Raw genomic sequence first — 27,176 nt, forward strand, 5'->3', positions numbered from 1 at the left:
CTGGCTAGTTCCTTAGACTCTCTGAGCCTCCCTGGGGGTAATAATGAGAACTGAGTGAGACTGTGTTTCTGAAAGTGCTTAGCATGGCCCCTGGCACATAGTAGATGCTCAGGAAATAATTTTTCTCGTGTCCTTCCCAAGGATGGTCTCTGGAGACCTTTCTGTGACACAGCAGCTCAGATCCCCTAACTCAAGTGCACAGCCTTGGGACAAGGACCTGTGAGTGGGAACCTCTGTCAGACTGTTCTTGAGGCTAGTGAGCTTGCAGGGGCCATCACGGGCCCCCATCTGTGCCACCTGGTTTGCCATTGCTGGCCAGCCCCCAGGCAGGGGCAGGGCTGCTCTGGGTCCCTGGCCCTCATTTCAGGCTGGAGCAGGAGCCCTTGGGGTCCTAGCTGTCATACCCTCATTTTACATTAAGGAAACTGAGGCTCAGAGAGGGGAATGTGACTTTCTGCAGCCATTGGGTGTGGCCATTGGGTGGCAGAACCAGCCCTGGAATTAGGGCTGTGCCCCTTGTGGGTCTCCAGGGGAGGGCAGGCTGGCAGCCTCCCGCCAGCTCACCCGCCCCTGGGGCCTGTGCTCTCACACAGTTTTGGCATTCAGCATGATGGAAGCGGCAATGACTGTGAACCCGTTGGGAAACGGCCTTTCATCATGTCTCCACAGCTCCTGTACGACGCCGCTCCTCTCACCTGGTCCCGCTGCAGCCGCCAGTACATCACCAGGTTCCTTGAGTAAGTCCTCCAGCACCGGGCCCCTGCGCCTTAATCCATGAGGTCAAGGTCTGCTGGGAGAGCTGCAGACCGTCACATTGGAGGGGTAGAGAGAAGCAGAGGGACAAGGTCTTGATCTGTGAGGTCAAGGTCTAATGGGGGAGATGCAGACAGTCATACTGCAGAGCCGGGGTAGAGGGAAGCAGAGGGGCACCTGGCAAAGATGTGGTGCTGGCGTCCCAAATGTCCTCCTCGAAGGGACACCTGAGCTTGAACTTGGAGGAGGAGCGAGAATTCACACATGTGCAGAAGGGAGAAGAATGGCGTTCCTGGTAGAGGAAGCCTGAGAAAGGCCTGCAGGCGTGAAGGAGCGGGAGAGCGTTTCAGGGAATGGCAGAACCCTGAGCGAGGCTATGGGAGCCAAGGCTGCATAGAAAACGAGGCTGGAGGAAGCGAGGGTCGGCCACAAGGTCCAGTGAGAGGCAGAAAGAAGGGGCCACTAAGGGAACTGAAATGTGAAGCTTTCTCCTTTTTTTCATGTTCTCTTCATTTGTTCTGGTGTTTTTGTTGTTGTTGTTTGTTTATTTTTTGAGACGGAGTCTCGCTCTGTCTCCCAGGCTGGAGTGCGATGGTGTGATCTTGGCTCACTGCAACCACTGCCTCCCAGGTTCAAGAGATTCTCCTGCCTCAGCCTCCTGGGTAGCTGGGACTACAAGTGTGTACCATAATGGCTGACTAATTTTTGTATTTTTAGTAGAGATAAGGTTTTGCCATGTTGGCCAGACTGGTCTTGAACTCCTGACCTCAGATGATCCACCCACCTTGGCCTCCTAGAGTGCTGGAATTGCAGGCATGAGCCACCGTGCCTAGCCTGTTCTGGTGTTTTTTGTTTTTTTTAAATTTGCGATTTAATGTTGTTCTAAGTAAGAAAAAGTTTTAAATTTAAATTATTGGCATAAATTGTACCATTCATCTTTATTTTGTTCAGTGCCAGTTTTAAATGCAAATATAAGAGTATAGCTGACCCTTGAACAACTTGGGGGTTGGGGTGCTGACCGCTGTGCAATTGGAAATCCATGTATAGCTTTCCACTCGCCCAAAACTACTAATAGCCTACTGTTGACTGGAAGCCTTACTGATAACACAAACAGCTAATACATATTTTGTATGTTATATATAATATATGCTGTGTTCTTACAATAAAGTAAGCTAGAGAAAAGCAAATGTTATTGGAATCATAAGGAAGAGAAAATATGTTCACTGCTCATTAAGTGGAAGTGGATCATCATAAGGGTCTCCCTCATCCTCTTCATGTTGAGTAGCCTGAAGAGGAAGGAGAAAGGCAGGGGATGATCTCAGGGGTGGCAGAGGTGGGAAAAAATCCACATATAAGTGGACCTGTGCAGTTCAAATCCATGTTGTTCAAAGGTCAGTTGTATTAACATGTATGCAGAGTCACCAAAATTACACAGTTCATCTTTTGTAGCTGATATTTACCAGATGATGAGATAGAATAAAACTACCTCAACTGGTTTCATCTCACTCCTTGATATGGGCACAATTTACCCAGGCTCTCTACCTTTTGTTACCAATGAGGAAGGAAAGACTGAAAGGAGAAGGAACTATGGGGTTCTCCTTCCTCCCATGTCTTCATTTTCTGCATAGCGATTGGCTAATACAGGGGTGTTAACATGAGTAAGAAAGGACGGTGGGGCTCCTTGGTCATTGTCTTCTTTCTGCATTTGAAGTAAGTCTGGTTCAAATGGAAAATGCAGCCTCTGGGCCTGTCACTGCCCCCCATCCCTTACTCAGTTGTTGACATAACATGTTTATCATCTGATAGTTTTGAGTCTCACTGAACTCCTACACATTATAGATTCTGAGCTCATGGACCAAAGTAAATGTTAGATGCAAGTAGGGCAGCAAGGAATGCTGGACACAGACATTACCTTTGTCTCCTCTGCTCAGACATAGGCTCCTCTGTCCCATAAGACCTTGCTTACTGACCGGGCGTGGTGGCTCACGCCTGTAATCCCAGCACTTTGGGAGTCCAGGCAGGTGGATCACTTGAGGTCAGGAGTTTGAGACCAGCCTGGCCAACATGGTGAAACCCCTTCTCTACTGAAAATACAAAAAATTAGCTGGGCATGGGGGCAGATGCCTGTAATCCCAGCTGTTCAGGAGCCTGAGGTAGGAGAATTACTTGAATCCGGGAGGCGGAGGCTGCAGTGAGCCAAGATTGCACCACTGCACTCCAGCCTGGGGAACAAGAGCGAAAAAACTCTGTCTCCAAAAAAAAAAAAAAACAAGATTGCAACAGCAGAGCATCGTACACCTGCCCCACTTCTCCCCACCCTCCATTGCTTTTTTCTAGGCAACCACCTTGAAACTTAACACTTTTAGCTTTTTCTTATATTTACTTTTCTATTTCCAAAAAGCATTGCTAGACTCTCATTTGTTGATTTTCCAGTTTAGATATTATCTGGAAGGTTGGGATTTAGCACCCTTGCATCACTTCCTGTACATACATTTGTCCCCTCACCTTTCATCCCAATTTAGTGTTAACATATTTGGATTAAGTCCATATTCCGCATTTTCATTATTACAGCTATAAATCTTGATGGCTGAACTAAGTGTTGTAATAAGACGGCATTTCTTTCTTTCTTTCTTTCTTTCTTTCTTTTTTTTTTGAGAGAGAGTCTCACTCTGTTGCCCTGGCTGGAGTACAGTGGTGCAATCTCGGTTCACTGCAGTCTCTGCCTCCCAGGTTCAAGCAATTCTCATGCCTCAGCCTCCCGAGTAGCTGGGATTACAGGCACCTGCCACCCCCACCCAGCTAATGTTTGTATTTTTAGTAGAGACGGGGTTTCCATGTTGGCCAGGTTGGTCTCGAACTCCTGACCTCAAGTGATTCGCCACCTTGGATTCCCAAAGTGCTGGGATTACAGGCATGAGCCACCGCGCCCCATCTAGATGGCATTTCTTTTTAAGAACAAGTTTTTTAATTGCTTGGTTTTCGTTGCTTTTCCAGGCCTTCCAGCTCCTTTAACAGTTTTGTAAGATGTCTCTTAATCCAGTTTTCCCAAAGGTAATCCCTACCAGATAATCCAGAAGTTCCTTTCTTTCTTGGACCCTCCTCCCAACTTCCCTCTGTCCTCCAATTTAGACTGGATACTTTCTAGGCCTGCCCCAAAATATTAATGGAGGGTCATCATGTTTCTTAGATCCCATGCTACTTTTTTTATGGGGAGGTACCTTTTTTTTAGATTTGTTTTGGTGGAGCACATCCTCAAGCAGCTTTCTGAGAAAGAGTGCATGGAGGTAAACAGTTTGCCCGTCTCAAAGTGTCTTTATTCTTCCCTCACATCTGATTGATATTTTGATTTGATATCAACTTTTGGGTTGGAAGTGACTCTTCTTCAGAATGTTGGAGGCATTTTTCTGTTGTCTTCTAGTTTCCAACATTGCTCTGAAGAGGTCCCATCCCATTCTGATTTGAATGTGACCTTTTAAAAAATCTGGAAGCTTTTAGGACTCTCTCTCTTTCTCTTTCTCTTTTTGGTGATTTAAAATTTTACAATATATGCCTTTGTCTATTTTAATTTGAGGGAGCACTCATTGGAGTGTTTTAATCTAGAAACTTGTGACCTTCAGTTCTTGAACTGTTGTTGTATTATTCATTTGATAACTTTCTTACATTTTCTCTTTCTGGAACCCTGCAGCTATTCTCTTGCTTTCCTATTTTTAAACATTTTATACTTTGTCGTCTCTTTCTATTTTCTTTTCCTTTCTATCATCCCTCCTCTTTCTCTCTCTCTCTCTCGGTCTTGCTTTGTTGCCCAGGCTGCAGTGCAGTGCCACAATCATGGCTCACTGCAGCCTCGAGCTCCCAGGCACAAATGATCCTCCTGCCTCAGCATTCCGAGTAGCTGTGCCACCACACCCAGCTAATTTTTTAATTTTTACTTTTTTCTAGAGATGGGGTTTTGCCATGTTGCTCAGGCTGGGCTTGAACTCCTGGACTCCTCCCTCAGCCTCCTAAAGTTCTGGGATTACAGGCGTTAGCCAGCGTGCCTGGCCGTCTCTTTCTGTTTTCTAGGAGGCATCTGATTTATCTTTACTTTATAATCTTACTATTAAATTTTTCGTATTTTTCATTGTACTTTTAATTTCTTAAACTTTCTCATTCACTAAATACACATTGTGTGTCTCATATCTGAAATACTTGGGACCAGAAGTGTTTTAGATTTTGGATTTTTTTTTTTTAATTTTGGAGTATTTGCCTTATATTTAGCAGTTCAGAATCCCCAGACTGAAAGTCCAAAATCTGAAGTGCTCCAAAGAGCATTTCCTCTGAGCATCATGTTAGTGCTCAAAAGTTTTGGATTTTGGAGCATTTGGATTTTGGGATTAGACGTGCTCAACCTGTGCACCTTTTGATCCTATTCTTGTTTCATGGGTACAGTAGGTTCTCTTATCTCTGTGAGGTTATTACTTACATGGATTTGACTTTTTTCTTCTGTTCCCTGAAATGTTTTTCTTTCCTTTGGGTTATTTTTAAAAAAATATTTGTTTCATGTTAACAGTTTTCTTGGCCAGGCACAGTGGCTCACGCCTGTAATTCCAGCACTTTGGGAGGCCGAGGCAGGCAGATCTCTTGAGGTCAGGAGTTTGAGACCAGCCTGGCCAACATGGTGAAACCCTGTCTCTACTAAAAAAAATATAAAAAATTAGCCGGGCACAGTGGCTGGTGCCTGTAATCGCAGCTACTCAGGAGGCTGAGGCAGGAGAATCGCTTGAACCCGGGAGACGGAGGCTGCAGTGAACTGAGATTGCACCACTGTACTCCAGCCTTGGCAACAGAGAGAGACTCTCTCAAAAAAAGTTTTCTTAAAATGCATTGTCTGTATTTAATATATAGCAAGGAGATGCAGAGATACTAATTGTTCAGTTTGTGGACTTGGGCAGGACTTTTCCAAGTCACTGCTGAAGGACTGGTTCAGATAGGGCTGTTTTGGGGAGATCCTCTAATGTCAATATCTGAGGTCATTTTTCTGAGTGATTCAGTTGCCCAAGTGGAATCCTCTAGACTTTTCCTGGGAGACTGTATGTCTGGCTGCAGCATTCCGGCATCCAAGTGAGGAAGGGGCTTGGCGTGTTTCTTACCCTTCGACGTGTAGACTTTTGCTTGTTCTCTTTTCTCTGTAGGTCCTTCTGCCTTGGGCCTTCATCTATGCCCAGTGTTGCTGGGCCAGAGCCTCTTGGTTCACCCTTGCCAGGGAGTGATCCCCGGCCCTGTGCTGGGTGGCAGGTGACAGTCACTTGGCTACTCAGGGTTGGGGAGGGGATCTAGGGTCTGATCAGTTCTTACAGACTTTCAGCCCTACTGTCCTCAGCCCTCCTGGCCCTAAGGCCCTGAGGGGTCCCTGGAAACAGGCTTTTCTGGGCTTCTCCTTCTGGATGGTTCCTCCCTGCAGGCATTTGGCTCTCAGTTTTCATCACTCTACCAAGTCAGCTACTGCCCGGCCATCTGCTTCCCAGCTTCCAGAATCTTGTTAACATCCCTCATTACCCATCAGCACCTCTTATGGATTTATGCTGTGGTCATTTCCTCTACTGTCATCAGAGTGGAGTTTTGGAAGGGAGCATCGATAAATCTGTCTGCTCAATGTGCCATGTTTTTCTAGAAGTCCACTCACTGTGGGGTTTAAGCAGGGATGTGACCAGGTCCATTAGGGATGTAAGAGCAAGAATGCTGGCCTCCAGTGGTAGAGGGATTACTGGGGTGGGGAGTGGGATTGGAAGCAGAGAAGAGTTTTGTTTGGTGGTTAAGGACCTAGACTGGCTGGGCATGGTGGCTCACACCTGTAATCCCAGCACTTTGGGAGACGGAGATGGGCAGATCCCTTGAGGTCAGGAGTTTGAGACCAGCCTGGCCAACATGGTGAAACCCTGTCTCTACTAAAAATACAAAAATCAGCTGGGTGTGGTGGTGCATGCCTATAATCCCAGCTACTCGGGAGGCTGAGGCAGGAGAATTGCTTGAACCTGGGAGGTGGAGATTGCAGTGAGCTGAGATCACGCCACTGCAGTTCAGCTTGGGTGACAGAGTAAGACTCTGTCTTGGGAGGGTAAATAAAAGAACCTAGACTGTGGCCCAGGCTTCTACCTGTGTTGGCAGACAAGTTATATTATCCCTTAAGCCTCAAAAAATGGACATGATGATGGGACTTCCTTGTGCATGTGATATGAGGAATAAGTGAGAAAACACGTGCAGTGCTGAGCACCGCACCTGCCACGCAGTAAGCATTTCACACACGCTCACTACTATTCCTTCCACTGTTACCAAGTGATAGATGGGATGGACTTGAACCAGGCAAGTGGCCTGAAGGTGGAGAGGAGGGTGTGTCTCCGTCCCCAGAGAGAGGCAGAGAATGAGAGAATGGCTTCAGAAAATCAGAATAGTAGCTGCTGCCACAGAACCCCCAGGGCTTGTTCCCAGCTGCCCCCACCCAGGGTGCCGCCCAACACCCTGGCTCTAGGACAGACAGACAGAGACTGAATGAGACAGTCTCTGTCCTCATTCAGCTGCTGGCATGCTTGAGGGACTTGGCTCAGGACCTGGGGTGAGGAGGGGAGGACAGGGTGAGAGTCAGAGCCAGCCGTGGCCTCCCAGAGCCTTGGCACTGGGGTGAGCCAGACAGAAGCAGAGCAATCCATGCCTCACCAGTGGAGGGGTGTTTGGGAGGAAGAAGAACCCCATCTTCCCAAGGTCCTTTCACACCTTTGCATCCTGGGAGTCAGGCAGCAGGGCCCTCCCAAGGCCCAGGAGGTGGAAGGAAGAGGGTGTGCGGAGGTGGGGAGGGTGGCAGCAGCCTGTCTCCCAGCCTGCAGGCTTTGGTCTCCTTGCTGGGGGTGGGACAGGAGAGAGAGGATGGGCCCCACCCAAGCCGGTTAGGGGACAGAATGAGTGAGATTCACCGAAGTGCCAAATGCTCAGGCAGTGTTTCCAGGACTTGGGGGCACCTCAGAGGCACTCACAGACAACCCCCTCATCCTGGCTGGTCCTGAAGCCCCTTGGCTTCCTGCGCGTAGATGCTTATCCAGCCAGGTAGACCCACAGGGCTGAATCCAGACTTGTTCTTGCTGTGTCCACAGACTCCGTGTCCATCAGGACCTGTGTGTGGGGACCGTGGTAAAGGAGACAGACCTCCAGGTGCCTGTCCTGCAGGTCCTCACACCAGGGGGAGATGGACAGATGACAGTTGGGGATGATTGGCACCGAGGCACGCAGTCCTCGTGGGCTGTAGGACTGGGGAGAGGGGCACCAAGCCCTCCTGGGGTCAGGAACAGTGACTCGGAGAAGGAGCCTGCCCTCTAAAAGCTGACTTCCACCCTGAGGAAGAAGGGTGCTAAGTGGAGGGCAGGCTGGGCAGAGGCCGGGGCCACGTGAGTGTAGGGTGGGGCAGAATCAGGAGGTGGCGGGGAGGGGGTGCTGGAGGGTAGCATCTGGAGCTTGTTCAAGAGGGTTGACCTGAAGAACTCTAAAATCCTTTCCAGGCTGACGGGTGCTTTAAGGGACCCTGGGGAGAGGTCACAGCATTTCATTGGTGTCAACTTGGACTTGGGTGGGAGAAGGGGAGGCCCTGGTCCCTGCTTTCCTCGAAGCCAGCATTTCTACAGGGAGAGAGACAGGCTCGGTCACATGTGGGATCTTTCACTTCACCCCATGGACACCCCCATTCAGTGACTCCATGACCAGATCCCAGGAGTGGCCAGGGGAGCGGGCCCACAGGTCTCTCCTGTCAGTGGTGGGCAGCTCTTTGCAGTCTCGAGGTGAGAGTGGTTTCTGACCAGAGTCACCTACTGTCTGCTCTGACCTCTTGTGGGACTGCCCAGCCCCGCTATAATTAGCCTAAGGAGGGGCGTGGAGGGGAAGGGCTGACGGGTTTGGGGATCCGGGTGTGTCGGCAGTGCAGAGGAGCTGGCAGTGAGCCTGCCAGAGGAAGGAAGGGCTGGCTGCCGGCCGCCTGTGTGATTTTTCCCAAGAAGACACTGCTATTTATACCCCTGTAGCTTGGGATCAGCTTCTTGCAGATGAGGACGTGAAGGCCCAAGGCCACACAGCAACTACAGCCAGGCAAAGAGTAGAACTTGGGTTTCTGACTCCCAAGACAGCACCTGGGCCTGATTCTGGCAGTGGATTCTGTGAGGGTCGCCTCATGCTCCCGACTTCTCCCACACACCCAGGGTGGGCTGAGAGGCTGTTGTGGCTTCAGCTGCCCAGCAGCAGGCCCACAGGAGCCACACGAGCAACGAGTCAGCACTGGGGCAGCCAGGAAACAGAAGGGCTGGGCTGTAGCCCAGGGACTGTTGGTGCTGGGATGAGGCGCATGGGACCCCTCAGCCACGGGATCAGAGGACCCCCTGGCTGGGATGGGTGAGCCCCCAGTCTACCTCCTGGAGCCACAGAATGCTAGCGGGAAGGAGGGAGCCCAGGGCCAGCTGAGCCCACCACCCGCTGCTGACACTCTGCCCCGGGTGCAGGCCCAGGGAGGCTCAGGGAGCCCCAAGCCGCAGGAGCACTTGGAACACTCCTTTCTCCCCGCCAGGCCTTGGCTGCCGTGGTTTTGAACTTGTATTTGGGGTGAAGTATTTGAGGCCAGGCTCGCGGCTGAATGGGAGGAGCCCTGCACTGGGGGCAGCTTAGTGAGTAGACACAGCCTGGTGCAGGCAGCCTGGGCCTGGCTTCAGATCCTGGTCATCACGTCCCTCTTGTGTGACCCAGGGCAAGTGACATATGGGCCCTGAGTGTGTGAGGAGAGATGATGGTAGAGTCTGCCCGGGATGTTGTGAGGAGCAAATGAGAGGGTATGCCCCCAGTACCCGGGGCCAGCCTGGCACGTTGTCATCTTGGGCACTAGAACTGCATCCAGCAGCTGCTCATCTGCCAACGCCTGTGTTCGAGGGTCTGTTTCCAGCCAGCATGGGCAGTCTGGGTGATTCCAGGAGAATTCCAGGGTTCTCAGTAGAAGTCTGGTCACCTTGGCTTTCTTCTCTGCAGCTCTGGGCAGAGCCAGGGGCTTGTCACTGGCCAGGGGACTTAGGAGACCACACAGACCACCCACCCCACCCTGGGTCTCCCAGCTGCCAGGCCCGCTCCTCTGAAATCTGGGTTTTGGGATTCCATGGTCTGATCTACCCTCCCAGCCTCTCTCCACACCTGCCTTCAGCGGTCTTGGCCCTGTTTCTAGACCCGTTCATGTTCTCCCAGCCTCTCCACATCTCGGAGTGTCTTTCTCTCCCTGCTGGACTCCAGGATCCATCACCTTTGCCCTTCTTCCCTGTGCAACCCCCCGCCTGTCCCAGTCAGGACTGTATGCTCATCCTGGCCCTCTGGCCTGGCACCACCTGCCCTGAGGCCACCCAGACTATAGAACTGGAGGGTTTGTGCCTCCCCATGTCCCCCGCCTGGCTAGAGGCCCCAGGTCCCACGGGTCCTGCCTCCCTCCGTTGCTTCTGCCCAAGCCGTGGCTGCCTGGGTCATCCCCAGCCCTGCATGTCTGCGTGGCTCAATTCTCCCCAGCCACTGCTACCCCCAGAAGGCCCCAAACCTTCCTCCAGGACAGCAGTGAGCCATAGGTGGGGTGGTCAGCGGGTTAGGGCACTCCTGCTGCTAAGCCATAGTGGTGTCTGCCTAAGGTCCAGCAGGGGCAGCAGGCTGGTCACTGGTCCCAGAAACAATAGCAAGGCCAAGGGCTGTACAGAGTGAGGCAGGGTCAGAAGTGGGTGCCAGCCGGGCCTGGGCCGCCTTCCTCAGGGCCCCCACCTCTGTGCTCCCTGCCTCGTGGTGTTGTGTCTGGGCAGCCTTGTCTTCACCAGACTGCAGCAGCAGGAGTGTGTGGTGGACACAGATGGCGCCTGCTCGTGTCTGCCAGTTTCCCTGCCACCACTGCCAGGGAATGCTGGCTGGAGGAAGACAGGAGTGGAGGCCGGAGGCCAGCCCTGTCGGTGGGTGGGGGAAATGGACAGGCACGGCTGCCCTGGGCTCTCTCCCGGGGGTGGCTGCTTTCCAGACCTCGCCCTTCCACAGATGACCGGAGGTCTCTGCCTGGGTGGGGCCATCGGAGGCTCTGTTGTGTCAACTGTGATGTGATGTTCTCTGGATCCTTGTTGGGCCTGGCTCCAGGGTCTGGGCTCAGGGACGGAGGCTGCAGGGTCAGAGAGCAGCGCCACATGAGGGCTTGGCAGTCCAGGAGGCCTTCTGAGGGAAGGGCCCTGGCAGCGTGTGCAGAGGGCTGGGATTGGGGTTGGGATTGTTTAGCCAGCTGGAGTGCCCAGGAGGTGAGATGAGAGAGGCCGGGAGGGCCTGTGCTGCTGGCTGTGGTTGGAGGATCAGCTGAACCGAGCGGGGAGGCTGGAGTTTCCTATAGCTGTAGGGCTCTGTGCCCCCTCCCACCTCTCCTCCTCTCCCGGCCCCACTGAGGCTTCTCCGATGGGTCTCACAGGCTGCGCCCCCTCCATCCTCCCGTCCCATCTCTAGCCGTGGGTGGGGCCTGTGCCTGGACGACCCTCCTGCCAAGGACATCATCGACTTCCCCTCGGTGCCACCTGGCGTCCTCTATGATGTGAGCCACCAGTGCCGCCTCCAGTACGGGGCCTACTCTGCCTTCTGCGAGGACATGGATGTGAGTGGGGCTGGTGTGGGTGTGGGGGTATGGGGACCCAGCAGGAGGGCTCAGGGGACAGCTCTCACCAGCCCATGGATGCCAGCCTGGGAGTAACCTCGCCTGGCCTGGGCTGCGCCCCCGAGTGATACTGTGAGACGTCAAGTGGCCTGTGGGAGAGGCCAGGGATGGGCGGCCACAGACCCAGCTCTGATTTCTGGGTCAACCATGGACCAACTGTGACACTTCGGGCAAGTCCCTTAGCCTCTCTGGAGCTGGCTCATGAGAGGGAAAAGGGTCCCCAGTGGGGAGGGTCTATTTATCCTGGAGAAGATCACCTGAAGTGATCTTCTAACGGGGGTGTTTCCAGAGGAGGGGCTGGGCCGGGAGAGGTGGGGACAGCTGGGGACGGCTCTGAGGAGCACAGCCCTGGGTGCCCCACACCACCACATGGTCCGGGGAGGAAGGTGGGAGCAGGCACACAAGAAGGGACCTCTGGTGGTCTGTAGGCCCCTGCCATGTGGAGGGGTGCCCAGGGGACCCTTGGGGACAGGGAGGGGGCAGGGTGGGTGGCGGCACTGGGAGGGCGTGAGGGTATGGCCCATGCCCTCCTCCTTGCAGAATGTCTGCCACACACTCTGGTGCTCTGTGGGGACCACCTGTCACTCCAAGCTGGATGCAGCCGTGGACGGCACCCGGTGTGGGGAGAATAAGGTAGGGGATGTCCCCAGTCCCGGCGGTGGGTGTTGGAGAGGCCAGACCTGCTGTGACCAGGCCCTGGGGTCAGCCCCGGCTCACAGTCTTGCTTGTGCTCCTAGCAGAGCCCCGTACTCTCTGCCCCCCAAGGCCCCATCTGCAAAGCGGAGGCACTGGGGCCAGGGCTTGATTCCATGATTCCCCAGGGTGTCTTCAGCTGAGTCAGCACGTGGGCTGTTTTACTCCCTGCTCAGCTCCTCCCTGTGGCCTGAGTCACAGATGATTGTGATGATTGTGAGGGGGTCTCTCTCACCTTCCATCCTTCCCCTCTGTGCCTTTCGCGGCCTTCCCACCCACCTTGTTCTCACTAGGGTGAGGATGACTGATAGGCTGGGGGGTGGGGTGGCTCTACCTCCATCTGTCACAGTAGTGGTGTCTCAATGGGGAGTGCGTACCTGTGGGCTTCCGGCCCGAGGCTGTGGATGGTGGCTGGTCCGGCTGGAGCGCCTGGTCCATCTGCTCGCGGAGCTGTGGTGTGGGCGTACAGAGCGCTGAGCGGCAGTGCACGCAGCCTACGTGAGTGTGGGGCCCAGGGTGCCCTGGGCAATGGGACAGAGGGACCCAAGCAGTCAGCTGATTGCAGGAGCTTGGCTCTGTCCCAGCCCCTGGCTCTTAGAAGTGTCCTCATAATGGTCAGTCCGAGTGTCCAGGCCACCTTGAGTCACTTTCAAGCAGTGTTCTGGGGGCTGACAGGGTCCCCACTGCTGACCCCTTTCCAGAGAGCGGGACACTGAGGCCCAGAGACTGGAGAGACTCATCAGAGGCCACATGGCAAAGCAGCTGCTGGTTGGAAGGAGGCAGGAGAGGGCAGTGGCGAAGAGCATGGGCCCTGGACCTTAGATGGCTCTGAGTTCGAATCCTCTGTTCACCCCTTCTCTGGGCCTCCGTTTCCCCGTCTATGTAATAGCAGTGCCCATCCAGTAAAGTTGTAGTCGGGGGCAAATGCAGTTTACGCAGGCCAGGCCCTCAGTTTTGCAGCTCGTCTGTAGTGGGCACTCAGTGGGAGGGGCTTGGTGGCCTCAGAGGCACAACAAAGTTCTGAGATGAGACAGGGCAGCTTGGAGGAGGTGACAGCATTCAAGGGGTGGCCTGAGGTGAGTGACTTCACCTCTCTGGGCCTCTGTTTCCCCGTCTAAACAGTGGGGTGTGAAGATCTGCTGAGACACAGAGGCCAGTCGTACTGTAGACCTGAGGCACTACCCGGCTAATCTTCACTTCCGGAGGCCACCTGGGGCAGGCATGGGGTTCACAGTCAGCCCCACCCAGGGCCCTGTGCTTACCCAAGATTGGCCTGTGGCCCTCCTGCCTCCTGGCCTCCAGGTCTGAGCTGGGTGGGGGCCAGCGACCCTGGCCTAGATGCAGAGGGTTTCAGGAGCTGTGCTCGGTCAGACCTCTCAGCTGGCTGGGGCCCTGGGCGCTTCCTTTAGGCCCGGGCTGGGGTACTGCCACCAGGAGGGAGGCTGAGGACTCAAGGGCTCGTTAGGATGCTGGTGTCATGGGTCGGAGACTTGGAGCAGTCCCTCCAGCCAGTGCCAGTCATGCCTACAGCTTGTCCCAGCTTCTCAACAGCCCTCTGCAGAGGCAGCCCCAACCTCACTTTATACTGGAGGAAACTGAGGCCCAGAGGGTGGCTCAAGACTTGCCCCCGATCACACAGCAGGTTGGGGGCAGAGCTCAGGCTTCCTGCTGCCACCTCCCCACAGGTCCTTACAAACAGGGAGGGTGTGTCTGGGCCAGAGGGTGGGCAGCCCAAGGAAGGAGAGCAGCGTGCACAAAGCTGGGCGGCAGGGATCACGGGGTGTGGGTGCAGGAGGAAGCCGCTCGCTCTGGGCTGTGGCCATGCAGTAGTATTCACCAGTCCCTCACTAGGGCGCACCCTGGTCCTCCCCACAGGCCCAAATACAAAGGCAGATACTGTGTGGGTGAGCGGAAGCGCTTCCGCCTCTGCAACCTGCAGGCCTGCCCCGCTGGCCGCCCCTCCTTCCGCCACATCCAGTGCAGCCACTTTGACGCTATGCTCTACAAGGGCCAGCTGCACACATGGGTGCCCGTGGTCAATGACGGTGAGTGCTGCCTCCCATGGAGACACTGAGGCCCAGAGGGCTGGGGGTGTGTAGGTCCAAGGTTACCCTGTGATGCAAGCAGGAGGCCCAGTCTCCACCACAAGCCTGGGCCTCTCCCAATGTCCCCCGGGGCTGCTGCTCACCCCTAGCTCTCCAGTCTGCAGCCTTGCAGATAGCTACCAGCCCAGCCGGAGCCTCCAGCATGTTGGTGCTGCTTGGGAGCCTCTAGCCTGCTATGGATGTGTGTCACAGAGGGGTCTTCCTGGTGGCCTTCACATTCCTGCCCCAGCTGTTGCTGATGGCTCTTCTACTTGGGCCCCCAGTGAACCCCTGCGAGCTGCACTGCCGGCCCTCGAATGAGTACTTTGCCGAGAAGCTGCGGGACGCCGTGGTCGATGGCACCCCCTGCTACCAGGTCCGGGCCAGCAGGGACCTCTGCATCAACGGCATCTGCAAGGTGTGCCTGGTTAGAAGAGGCTCTCCCAGCACCGGCTGCCCCCAGCCCCACTGGTGGGCCTCAGGCTCTCTCCTGGGTCCCTCCTGGTCCTCCTCAGGCCACCCTCCCTATGCTCTACCTTTGGGCTTCCCAGCCCCTACACTCTATGACCTCTAAGGCAAAGCCCCTACTATGCCTCCTGGCACTGGGGACCCCTCCCAGTCAGGCCTCGCCCCCTGCATCTCCTTGGATGCCTGCACCAGCACCGCCCCAGCCAGGAAACCAAAGCCCAGGCAGTGGCTTGACCTCTTGCTGGCTGGCTGACCCCAGGCAGTGGTTTGCTCCCTGACAGAAGGGGTTAAATGAGGTGGCACAGGTGACATGAAGGGCTCTGAGCCCCGAAGAATAGTGCTTAGTATTTGGTAACAAAATCTATTCTTATTTTTAATAACAACGATGGCCTCTCCTCTTTGCCTATGTCCCCAGCCACCTACTTGTCCCTGCTTCTTGCCCTCTAAGCCTCTGGGGTATCAAGGCCTGGGCTCCGAGGAGGACCAGCAGGGAGGTGCCAACCCCCAGTGCCTTTGACGTTGAAATTCCCTGCATGCGCTGGTCAGGAGCCCGTGGCACGTCAGATCCCCTGCCTGCCCGTGGCCTTTGCAGAACTCTTTCCTTCTCTTGTCTCATGTGATGCTCACGACATACCTTTAAGCAAGGGGTGGGTCTCCCCATCTCACATCTGAGGAAACTGAGGCTCAGGGAGGTAGAGAAGTTCACCTGGGTCAGAGGAACAGCTGGGGTGGGGCAGGGCCGGAGAGAGGCCTCCTGACCCCCACTCCCAGCTTTCTCCTCCTGAGCCTGGCTGACCCCCGGGGCTGGGGCCACAGAGGGCTGGCCGCCAGCACCAGGAGCCTCCCCTCCTTGTGTGTTGCAGAACGTGGGCTGTGACTTTGAGATTGACTCCGGTGCTATGGAGGATCGCTGTGGTGTGTGCCACGGCAACGGCTCCACCTGCCACACCGTGAGCGGGACCTTCGAGGAGGCCGAGGGCCTGGGTATGGGGTGGGACTGCTGTGGGGGAGGGGTGTGCTCTTCACCTGGTAACCCCTTCCCCATCTCCCCTGGGCCCCTGTCCTTGGCCTCGTGGTCCCCACCCAGCCTGGAGATGGCTAAGCAGGGAAGCCTTGCTAGGGTGGAATTCTTGCAGGAGTCAGGGGACCCCTGGCCCACATGCAGAGACATGTCCCCATGAGAGACCCCAGGCAGGGCCAGCCTGGCTTGTGTGTGGCCCCTGGGCCTTTCAAAGAATGGCAGTCTCCTCCTGAAGCTTCTGAGACCCCCAGCTCTGTGCCCTCACCTCCAGTCTGTTTTGCACACGTTGCTCAAATACGGACTGTGTGCTAGGTGATGGGGACACGCAGGCGAAGCGCTCAGTCCTGCAGGGGGCAGAAGCTTCTGGTGTGACCAGTGCAGTGGAGGGAGGCCCAGAGGGCTATGGGAGCACCGAGGAAGAAGGTCCTGGCCTGGGGAAGTCAGGGAAGGTTTCCTGTAGGAGGTGAAAGTTGAACTGAATCATAAAACTCAGAAGTGATGGAAGTGGTCTTCCAAATGGAGGAAAGTGCTTGTGCCAGAGCCTGGAGGCAAGAAGAGAAGGCAGGACCAGCTATGGGGCCTTGAATGCCAGGCTGAGAAGCTTAGATTTCATCCCAGAGATGCAGTGCAGTGTGGTGGATAAAGCACTGGCCCTGGAGGCTGCTCATATCCCAGCAGGACGCTCATGCACGTTACCATCCCTGTCTGCCTCTCTGCTCATCTGTAAAATGGGGATAACAATAGTACCTAGGCTATAGGGCCGTTACCCATGAGCTTACACAAGTGCTGAGAGTAGTGCCTGGCACGTGATGGGTGTGACGGAAGTGAATGAATAAAAGCAGGCTGTGTGGGGATGAGGAGGGTGTCCCAGGAGAAAGGCCTGGGCACTTTGTTTTTTTTAGGAAGAGAATTAGTGTAGGGGATGGATCCAGCCTTATGATGAGACCAGTTTAGGTCCTCAAGAGAGGGATGACGGGGCATGGCCACGGGGTCAGTATATGTGGCACCTCTGTGGGGTTTTGGTGACCACGACACATCTGAGCAATTTTGGGAGCTCAGACTTTAAAGCTAATGGCAAAATCTTTGGCATCAGCAGGCGGAGGCAAGTGGGGAGAGATGTGAGGGAAGCGGGTGGGGATAAGCAACCTTCTCACCCTGGGCACAACCTACCCACAACCCTTGGCTGACAGGGTATGTGGATGTGGGGCTGATCCCAGCCGGCGCACGCGAGATCCGCATCCAGGAGGTGGCCGAGGCTGCCAACTTCCTGGCACTGCGGAGCGAGGACCCGGAGAAGTACTTCCTCAATGGTGGCTGGACCATCCAGTGGAACGGGGACTACCAGGTGGCAGGGACCACCTTCACATACGCACGCAGGGGCAACTGGGAGAACCTCACGTCCCCGGGTCCCACCAACGAGCCTGTCTGGATCCAGGTGCCTGCCTCCCGAGGCCCAGGGTGGGGGAGCGGAGGCGCAGTCCCCAGGCTCAGCACCCCTCATGGCAGGTCTCGTCCTGGAGGAGTGAGCCCTGGGTCAGTCACAGAGCCTGGCTCTGAGCCAGGCCCTCCTGCTGTGGCCTCTACCTTGGTTTCCCTATCTTTAAAATGGCCCAATGGTGTAGCTGCAGTTCACAGAGGTGGCTGGGGTTGGCTCCTTTAGGACTGGGTGGATGGAGAAGACACCTCGTGCTCACGGGCTCCTGCCTGCCCACCCAGCTGCTGTTCCAGGAGAGCAACCCCGGGGTGCGCTACGAGTACACCATCCACAGGGAGGCAGGCGGCCATGGCGAGGTCCCGCCACCCGAGTTCTCCTGGCACTATGGGCCCTGGACCAAGTGCACAGTCACCTGCGGCAGAGGTGAGAAGTGGGGCAGGCACAGCCCCGCCAGCAGGGGCTTCGTCTGTGGACAGGGACGCTGGCTTCAGCTTCCAGCTCACTGCTGGGCCACCACGGGTTTGGAAGTTGGCTTCTCTGAGCCTCAGTTCCCCATCTGTGAGATGAGGCTGGCAACCGCCCCATGTCCCAGGCGCACTGGGAGGGTAAATGGATGAGGCAGGTGGGTGCTGGCTCGTGGCGCGTGCTCAGTGTGCTCCAGCTCTTGGCGTTGTCCCTCCAGCGGACACAGCTCCCTCTCGATTGTGTCCTTGCTCAGCTGCGGCAGGTCTTGTGCCTGCATTTCTGCTGCGTCCTGGAGACCAGTCCAGTGGCCCCTCACCACCCTGACTTATTTCCCTGAACTATTTGTAAAAAGTAGGGCAATTTCTTTAACTCCGACTCTTCCTCCCCATATTTCCCTCAGTCTCCCCCCATGCTCCTCAGTTCCTCCTCTCTGTCTCTTTGTCTCCTCCCCACTGCTCCTCGGTCTCCCCTCTGCCCCTCCGTGTCCTCCCCACTGCTCCTCGGCCTCCCCTCTGCCCCTCCGTCTCCTCCCATACTTCTCAGTCTCCCCCCATGCCCCTCAATCTCCCCCCATACCCCTCGGTCTCCCTCCTGTCCTCCAGTCCCACCCATGCCCCTCAGTCTTCCTCTCCCCGCTCGGTCTCCCCCGCCGTTCCTTGGTCTCCCCACACCTCAGTCTCCCCCTTTGTCCCTTAGTCCTCCCTTTTCCCCTCAGTCTTCCCATCGTTGACACTCAGTGTCCTCAGGGTCTCAGAATCGGGAATCTGAGATACAGACATTTGAGCATTCCTTAAAATGCTATTATGATGACAAAACGAAAATGGAGAACTGGGCAGATACCTTCCAAAGCTAGGAAACCCATGTTATCTAATACAGCTGTCTTTATTTATTTTATTTTATTTGAGATGGAGTCTCACCCTGTCGCCCAGACTGGAGCGCAATGGCATGATCTCGGCTCACGGCAGCCTCCACCTCCCAGGTTCCAGTGATTCTCCTGCCTCAGCCTCCTGAGTAGCTGAGATTAACAGGAATGTGCCACCATGCCTGGCTAATTTATATTATTAGTAGAGATGGGGTTTCACCATGTTGGCCAGACTGGTCTTGAACTCCTGACCTCAGGTGATTCGCCCGCCTCGGCCTCCCATAGTGCTGGGATTACAGGCGTGAACCACCGCGCCTGGCCTAACACATGTGTCTTTAATTGGACAAATGTGGAAACCAACACATACATTTGCAGCACTAGACATTTGGGGAATTGTCTTTCAGCAAATTGGCTGCTTCGCAGGTGGACCACTTGGGAGTGTCTGCAGGGGCAAGTGCCCCGTGGTGGCTGGAACAGACAGGGGTTCTTTGTCTCAGGCAGGAAGTTCCAGATGCACAGTCCAAGCTGGCGGGATCTGAAGCTGACTGGCCCTCAGCCACACTGTCCTTGCCACAGCAGCCTCCCCTACACTCCTGCTTGTCACAGATGGTGTCCTCCCTTCCAGGGCTCTTACCGTGTACCGGGCAGGAAGAAGGAGAGGGGAAAGGGCTGACTCCCAGCAAGGGACTTGTGCCTTTTTCTCCCCAGCCAGGATTGTGTCCCAGACCCCTTAGTTGCAAGGGAGCGGCAGTGGGGTGTGTTTTCAGCAGGTCCCATTGCTGCCTTGAACAAAATCAGAATCTGTTGGTGAGGAAAGAGGGGGATGGGTGTGGGACCGGCAGCTCAGGGGAGGGACAACTTACTCTCAGGACCACGGGGCAGGGGGTGGAGCAGAGAAGACAGAGCCACCTGCAGAGGGGGTCTTGCGGCTGGGCCTCAACCGGCAGTATGGAAGTGAGTGTCTAAGGTGAGGAGCATGGCCGTGCAAAGGCCCCAGGGTGGGCAGTGGCAGATGGTGTGAAGGACAGGAGCAGTGCCAAGGCTAGTACAGGGGTGGAGAGCAGGGGCTGCCCCTTGATGCCCAATTTCTTGTCCAGATGTTCTCTGAGCCATTGGGAAGGGTGTGGATGGTGGGATGGTGTGTCGGTGGCCCCTGTACACACTGGGCCCTGAAGGCTCGGGCAGCTGCTCTTCCAGCCACGAGTTCTTCAATGAGGCTGACTTCATCCCAGGCCACCTGGCCCCATGCCTTTCACCCACCTCATCACCCAAGCCAGCCCCGGGAAGGAGCAGAGGGAGCTGGGCTTTCATTCTCTTCTCAAGGCTGAAGCCCCAGCCCCTGGTCACCCCTCACCCCAGCCTGGGCCAGCGTGGACACCTGTGGTCCTCCTCTTTGGGCCCCTGGATGTGGAAATAGGCCTCAGGGCAGGCTCAGTTTCCTTGAGAGGAGGGTGGCAGGAGCCATGGCTGGGTTTGCATGCTAGCAGCAGCTGGCACGGATCGAGCTCTTAGGATGTGCTGGGCGTGGGCCGAGCCTGCACATGCAAGAACACACGCAGTCCTCCCTCCAGGGCTTGGAGGAGGCAGGATTGTTGCTCCCACTTCCCAGAGGAGGACGCTGAGGTTCAGAGAGGCCAAATGAGTTGTCCAGGGTTTCAGCTAGGATGCAGAGGGTTGGGGCACCAAAAACCTGTTAATCCTCCACACTCTGCCACCCCTCCAGGGGCAGCCAGAGGGGAAGCTACATAAGAGAGAGGGGGTGAGTGAGAACCGGAACAGCGAGGAGGTGGAGGTGGAGGTCCACCTTCCCTCCCAGAACACCGCCTTACTGCCCATGTCAGGATGAAGGTGGAGGTCTGCCTTCATCCTGACATGGGCAGTAAGGCGCTGTTCTGGGAGGGTCTGGCAGAAAGGGTGTCTTTGGGTCTTGGGCGGTGACCACCTGGGTGCCAGTCCCAGGCTAAGCCCCATGGCCCCCAGGTGTGCAGAGGCAGAGTGTGTACTGTTCGGAGCGGCAGACAGGGCCCGTGGACGAGGAGCACTGTGACCCCCTGGGCCGGCCCGATGACCGCCAGAGGAAGTGCAGCGAGCAGCCCTGCCCTGCCAGGTGAGCCCACCCCACTCCCCCGCCAACTCCCCACCCCTAGGTGTCCTGAGTCTGCCACAGGCCCCTACATCTGGGTCCCCAGAGGCCCTGGGGAGGAGCAGAGGGAGCTAGGCTTTCATTTTCTTTTCAAGGCTGAAGCCCCAGCCCCCGGTCACCCCTCACCCCAGCCTCGGCCAGCCTGGACACCTGTGGTCTTCCTCTTTGGGTCCCTGGATGGGGAAATAGGCCTCAGATCAGTTTCCTGAGGGAAGTTTCCCTGAGGGGAGGGTGGCAGGAACAGAGGGGCTGTGCTGTGTCATCAGGCTCAGTTTCCCTGAGGGGAGGGTGGCAGGAATGGAGGAGCTGTGCCATGTCACCAGGCTTTGAGGGCAGGACACTTACGTGGGCTTGGAGCTCTGGAGAATCATCCACTGGCCTCAGTCCCAGCTCTGCCCAAACCCTGAGGGCCTGGAAGCCCAGCCTGGCCCTCCCTGCTGGTGCCATCCATCTGATGCCATGCTGATGCCACCTGTGTGCCCTCGCCAGGTGGTGGGCAGGTGAGTGGCAGCTGTGCTCCAGCTCCTGTGGGCCTTGGGGCCTCTCCCACCGGGCCGTGCTCTGCATCCGCAGCGTGGGGCTGGATGAACAGAGCGCTCTGGAGCCCCCGGCCTGTGAACACCTTCCCCGGCCCCCTACTGAAACCCCTTGCAACCGCCATGTGCCCTGTCCGGCCACCTGGGCTGTAGGGAACTGGTCTCAGGTAAGTGTAGGATGGGAGGGGGCCTGCCTCCAGCTCCACCCTTGGTCTTCGGCTACAGATAGGCAGACAGCCTTCCTGGAGCCTTCGTGGGTGGGAGGGAGCCTGGGCATTCCAGGGTCCAGCCCCTGACTCTAAAGCCTCAGGGATCAGGAAGCGCCTGGCAAGCATGTCCACAGCCATGGCCTTGAGCTGGGCAGGGCCAGAGAGGGCTGGCTGGGATCTCTGCCACTCTGACATCAGGCAGTGGACAGGTTACCCAGCCATGCCCCTCACCCTGGCTTCCCCTGCAGTGCTCAGTGACATGTGGGGAGGGCACTCAGCACCGAAATATCCTCTGCACCAATGACACTGGTGTCCCCTGTGACGAGGCCCAGCAGCCAGCCAGCGAAGTCACCTGCTCTCTGCCACCCTGTCGGTGGCCCCTGGACACACTGGGCCCTGAAGGCTCAGGTAGCGGCTCCTCCAGCCACGAGCTCTTCAATGAGGCTGACTTCATCCCACACCACCTGGCCCCACGCCCTTCACCGGTCTCATCACCCAAGCCAGCCACCATGGGCAACGCCATTGAGGAGGAGGCCCTAGAGCTGGACCTGCCGGGGCCCGTGTTTGTGGATGACTTCTACTACGACTACAATTTCATCAACTTCCATGAGGATCTGTCCTATGGGCCCTCTGAGGGGCCTGATCTAGACCTGGCGGAGACAGGGGATCAGACGCCCCCACCACACAGTGGTCCTGCTGTGCCCTCCACAGGTAGCCCCATGCCTGCCACAGAGCCTCCTGCAGCCAAGGAGGAGGGGGTACCGGGACCTTGGTCCCCTAGCCTTTGGCCCAGCCAGGCCGGCCACTCCCCACCCCCCCCCCCCGAGCAGACCCCCGGGAACCCTTTGATCAATTTCCTGCCTGAGGAAGACGCCCCCAGAGGGGCCCCAGATCTTGGGCTCCCCAGCCTGCCCTGGCCCAGGGTTTCCATTGATGGCCTGCAGACGCCTGCCACCCCTGAGAGCCAAAATGACTTCCCAGTTGGCAAGGACAGCCAGAGCCAGCTGCCCCCTCCATGGAGGGACAGGACCAATGAGGTTTTCAAGGATGATGAGGAACCCGAGGGCCGCGGAGCACCCCACCCGCCTCTGAGACCCAGCCCCACGCTGCCCCCTTTGTTCCTGCCCCCTTTGTCCCCTGTCGGCAGTACCCACTCCTCTCCTAGTCCTGATGTGACAGAGCTATGGACAGGAGGGACTGTGGCCTGGGAGCCAACTCTGGAGGGTGGCCTGGGGCCTGTGGACAGTGAACTGTGGCCCACTGTTGGGGTGGCTCCTCCCCCTCCTCCCCCCATAGCCCATCTGCCAGAGATGAAGGGCAGGGACAGCCCCCTGGAGCCGAGGACTCCCACCTTCCCAACCCCAGGACCAGGCTTATGGGACGTGCAGACTGTGGCAGTGTGGGGGACCTTTCTCCCCACAACCCTGACTGGCCTCGGGCACACGCCTGAGCCTGCCTTGAACCCAGGACCCAAGGGCCAGCCTGAGTCCCTCAGCCCTGAGGTGCCCCTGAGCTCTAGGCTACTGTCCACGCCCGCTTGGGACAGCCCCGCCAACAGCCACAGAACCCCTGAGACCCAGCCGCTGGCTCCCAGCCTGGCTGAAGCCGTCTCCCCTGCGGACCTGTTGGCTGTCAGGAACGCTAGCTGGCAAGCGGGAAACTGGAGCCAGGCAAGTGGTGCGGGCTGGGTGGGCTGGGAGTTTCCGCGGGACCTTGGTGACTGTTTCCTCATCTGAAAATGAGCAGAGTGGGACACAGGCGCCATCTGTCTCGCCTCTCTTGGGGCAGGAGTTCCCAGGATTAAGGGAATGAGGGGACCCTGGGGCCCATTTCTGGGCAGCACAGGGGGCCTCAGGGAAGGCAGGGGCAGGCACGCTCTGGCAGCACAGCCCACCCCAGGATGCAACTGGCTCAGACAGCTGTGTAATGGGGAGGGTCCCCGCATGGCTGCCAGGCCCAGTCCTGCCTAGCAGGCAGCAGCTTCCCTGAGGCTCGGCCTGGCTCCACCAGGCTGGGCTCAGCCCACTGCCACCTGGCTCTGCCCTAAGTGACTCCACCCTCCTTTGACAGTGACCTGCAGGCATCTGAGCTGCATGAAAGAAGCTGGCCAGGGCCCCCTCCCTGGGTCCCCAGATGGTCACTGCAGGAGAAGCAAGCTTCTGTTCAGATCCCTTATTTGGGGGTGGGAAGGGGCAGGCTGAGGCCCATAGGACTTGTTTTGCGCATCGATCGCCAGCGATTTGGCTGCTTGTCCCAGGACCCAGCCTTCCTTCCCTGGTGCCTCTGGGAAGCGACGAGGCTGGTCAGGACAGCTGGTCAGGGGTGCCCACAGGGTCCCCTCCCCCACCTCTGCACCAATGACACTGGAACACAGGCCCTTTGTCCCATGTGAGCAGGGACGGTTGGTTGCTGGGGGGATTTGACTTTTCATTCTCACGGTCTTCCTGGGAGGTGGGTGGAGGAGCCTATTTTGCAAATAAGGAAACTGAAGCCCAGAAGAGGGCCCCTGTCTTGCTGAGGTCTCGCTAGGCTAGGTGGGTAGTTTCCTGGCTGTAGAGGCCTGGCGGGGATGGGATCTGCCTGGCTTTCACGGGTCTGTGCCCCGCAGTGCTCCACCACCTGTGGCCTGGGTGCCGTCTGGAGGTCGGTGCGCTGTAGCTCTGGCCGGGATGAGGACTGCGCCCCCGCTGGCCGGCCCCAGCCTGCCCGCCGCTGCCACCTGCGGCCCTGTGCCACCTGGCACTCAGGCAACTGGAGTAAGGTGCGTGAGGATGGAGCTAGGACAGGCATTCCCAGCGCATGGGTTGGAGCCCTGGTTCCCCGCAGCCTGTGTTCCAAAAGCAGCAGGACAGGGGAGGGCTCCAGGCTGCACGTCTGTGTGCCCGATCACACCGGATTCCGAATCTCTTGGGAGTCTGTGTCTGGCTTGGCCTGTTTCCTTTCCTCTGTATTTTTGACCCCATCTGGACTTGTCTTTTACCAGCTTGCCTTTGTTCCTCCCTTTCTCTGTCTGTCCCAGCCCCTGGCAGCCCCTGGCCATGCCACCTTTTGCCTGGGGCGGGCCAGCCTTGGCCTCTCGCTGGGGCTCTTCAGGGATTTGCCCCGGGCTGGGGCGTGGGCCTGATGCCTTTCCTGCCACACGCCTCACGGGGTCACACCTGTGGGCCTGCACCTGGGGATGTGTCCCCACACGTCTCTCGGTCCCCAGTGCTCCCGCAGCTGCGGCGGAGGTTCCTCAGTGCGGGATGTGCAGTGTGTGGACACACGGGACCTCCGGCTGCTGCGGCCCTTCCACTGTCAGCCCGGGCCTGCCAAGCCACCTGCGCACAGGCCCTGCGGGGCCCAGCCCTGCCTCAGCTGGTACACCTCTTCCTGGAGGGAGGTGAGGCCTGGGGGTTCAGTTGGGGGGAGGGGACGCCCTCAGATGCTGTCTGTGCCCTGACTGCTTCCCTGCCCACCCAGTGCTCCGAGGCCTGTGGCGGTGGTGAGCAGCAGCGTCTGGTGACCTGTCCAGAGCCAGGCCTCTGCGAGGAGGCACTGAGACCCAACACCACACGGCCCTGCAACACTCACCCCTGCACACAGTGGGTGGTGGGGCCCTGGGGCCAGGTGAGCCGGGCTGAGTGGAGGAGCAGGGAGCAAGTGCGTGGTGGCACCTGGTCGGTCCTGGGTTGGGTGAAGGATCTTTTGAGTGTGTGCTGTGAGCCAGGCTCTCTGTGGCCCCTGCACATGCAGCAGTGACTGGACGAGGCCCCGCCCACTGGTGCTCACACCTGCCAGGGAGAAACAGACAAGGAAAGGGCACGTGTGCTGTGATGTCAGGGAAGGCCTTCCAAGGAGGGGTCTGGGGTTGAGACCCGAGGGAGGAGTCAGTGATGCCAAGGACAGGGATCAAGGGGATAGCAGGTGTGAAGTCTGAGGCAGGAATGACGAGCTTGGGGGTATCAGGGAGCCCAGCAAAGGCCAGCGGCAGAAGGGGGCAGAAGAGGGCCCTCAGATGGGCAGGACACCTTCTGCCGGGCCTGTTTGGAACTCAGGGGTTCAGGCGTCTCAGATTTGGGCCCTGAACTGGGTCCTGGAGTCAGCTGGGCCAGCGTTTGAGTCTTTGTCCCACTGGCTGCTGAGTGACTCTGGGCAGGTTGCTTTGCTTTGCTAGGTCACTGTTTTTTCATCTGTAAAATTGGGACAGCTTGGGAGAGGAGGGTTGGGAAGATTAAATGAACGAACACAACAAAGCACAGGGCTGGGCACAGCACGACACTGGCACAGACTCAGCGCATGTTTAGGGCTTTCAGACCCACACCTGATAACAACGAAGCCTGTTGGGCTGGGCCCCGGCTGTGAAACCTGTCTCCTCCCTTCCTGCCCATGGGCTGCGGCAGGTCCTCTGCCCTGTTCCTCGGGCACAGCGGTGTCTCGCCCACATCTCTGCCCACCGCTGCATCAGGGCTCCATCCCGGGACCCCTGCCCAGGCCTCTCAGGCATGTCCCTGGTGAGGGGCTCACTGCCCAGGAACCCCGAGGGCTGTCCCACTGTTCTCATGCCCCTCCCCTCTGCAGGAGCCGATCCCACAAGTGAGAGTGGGGTTCCAGCACCAAGTGGGCTCTAGGAGTGGGACCAGGTCCTCCAGGAGGCACTGAGGGGGCGGCTGGGAGCAAGGGCAGGCCTGTCAGGCACAGGGCACAGGGATGGCTTCCCAGAGGAGGTGTCACTGTCCCCATTGTTAGGACTGGCCCCGGAGAAACTCATTCCTCCCCCACTCCCCGCAGTGCTCAGCCCCCTGTGGTGGTGGCGTCCAGCGGCGCCTGGTCAAGTGTGTCAACACCCAGACGGGGCTGCCAGAGGAAGACAGTGACCAGTGTGGTCACGAGGCCTGGCCTGAGAGCTCCCGGCCATGTGGCACCGAGGATTGTGAGCCCGTCGAGCTTCCCCGTGAGTCCCCTGACCCCAGGATCTCTACTGAAGTGAGGTGGGGCGGGGAGGGCGATGGGGAAATGGGGTCGTCAAACCATTGCGTCTGGGCTCAGGAGCCATGTGGCCACTGAAAATCCTGATGCCACAGGATGCCATGCTGGAGGCTGGGCTGTGCTGGGAGTCAGTCAAGGGGAGTCCCAGTCATACAACATCCCGCAGGCAGCTGTCTGACCTCGGGGGAGTAGAGGGAGTGGCCCTGGCCCCTGATTTGCTGTGTGAACCTGGGTAAGCTCTTTCCCCTCTGGGTCTCAGTCTTCACAGTGAGACCAGGGATGTCCCTGAGGCTGTGTGAAAACTGGGCCTGGGTGAGTCCCTGTCCCTAGCCCTGGCCTGTCCATTCCCTGGCCAGAGGACTGCCTAGAGTGAGCAATGGAGCCGCAGGAAGGGCCTCCCTTCCAGGGCCCTGCTGAGGAGGTAATGGGGTTTGAGGCAGGAAGGGCCTCCCTTCCAGGGTTCTGCTAATCCCAGTGGTGGGGGGTTTCCTGGCCAGCTGGGTCCTGGTGGAAGGGCCTGAGCTAGAGGTGGTTCTGCACAACCCCGCCGCTGCCTCCAGCACACACACACACACACACAGTCACACACACACACATAGTCACACACACACACATACACTCATACACTTCCTTCCTGCAGCCCCAGCTGCTCTCAGCAGTGCTGATGGCAGGAAACGTGGTGGCCCTGGAGTGTCACCTAGGCTCCTTTCGCCAGCTGTGTGGCCTTGGGCTCCATTTCCCTCTCAGGGCCTTCATGTGCTGAATAAAGAGGCTGCCAAGCCCCATCCTTGCATAAATGAAGTCTGGGCATGAAGGGCCCAGCACTGC

General features: G+C 57.4%; 1 protein-coding gene across 3 annotated transcripts in view; it reads left to right on the forward strand.

Annotated features, from left to right (window-relative positions):
• ADAMTS7 (ADAM metallopeptidase with thrombospondin type 1 motif 7) overlaps positions 1-27,155 on the forward strand; it is a 50,903-nt gene extending 23,748 nt beyond the window's left edge. Inside the window, exons 8-23 of one of the 3 annotated variants that reach the window (XR_004185087.1) lie at positions 594-737; positions 11,260-11,404; positions 12,005-12,097; positions 12,510-12,655; positions 14,033-14,202; positions 14,526-14,659; positions 15,573-15,693; positions 16,921-17,165; positions 17,447-17,588; positions 20,473-20,599; positions 21,125-21,338; positions 21,629-23,050; positions 23,989-24,141; positions 24,589-24,740; positions 24,843-24,989; positions 26,151-26,311. Coding sequence is in view for 2 of the 3 variants with exons in the window: in XM_031668441.1 (XP_031524301.1) it covers positions 594-737; positions 11,260-11,404; positions 12,005-12,097; positions 12,510-12,655; positions 14,033-14,202; positions 14,526-14,659; positions 15,573-15,693; positions 16,921-17,165; positions 17,447-17,588; positions 20,473-20,599; positions 21,125-21,338; positions 21,629-23,050; positions 23,989-24,141; positions 24,589-24,762; positions 24,843-24,989; positions 26,151-26,426 (3,853 nt within the window). In the remaining variant the exon portion in view is untranslated. Of the gene's footprint in view, positions 1-593; positions 738-11,259; positions 11,405-12,004; positions 12,098-12,509; positions 12,656-14,032; positions 14,203-14,525; positions 14,660-15,572; positions 15,694-16,920; positions 17,166-17,446; positions 17,589-20,472; positions 20,600-21,124; positions 21,339-21,628; positions 23,051-23,988; positions 24,142-24,588; positions 24,763-24,842; positions 24,990-26,150 lie in introns of all 3 variants that reach the window. The other 2 variants (XM_031668441.1, XM_031668442.1) reach the window with 2 other exon arrangements.
• The last annotated feature ends 21 nt before the right edge of the window (positions 27,156-27,176 follow it).

Source organism: Papio anubis, chromosome 7 (genome assembly GCF_008728515.1).
Source record: "Papio anubis isolate 15944 chromosome 7, Panubis1.0, whole genome shotgun sequence".
NCBI lineage: Eukaryota > Metazoa > Chordata > Mammalia > Primates > Cercopithecidae > Papio > Papio anubis.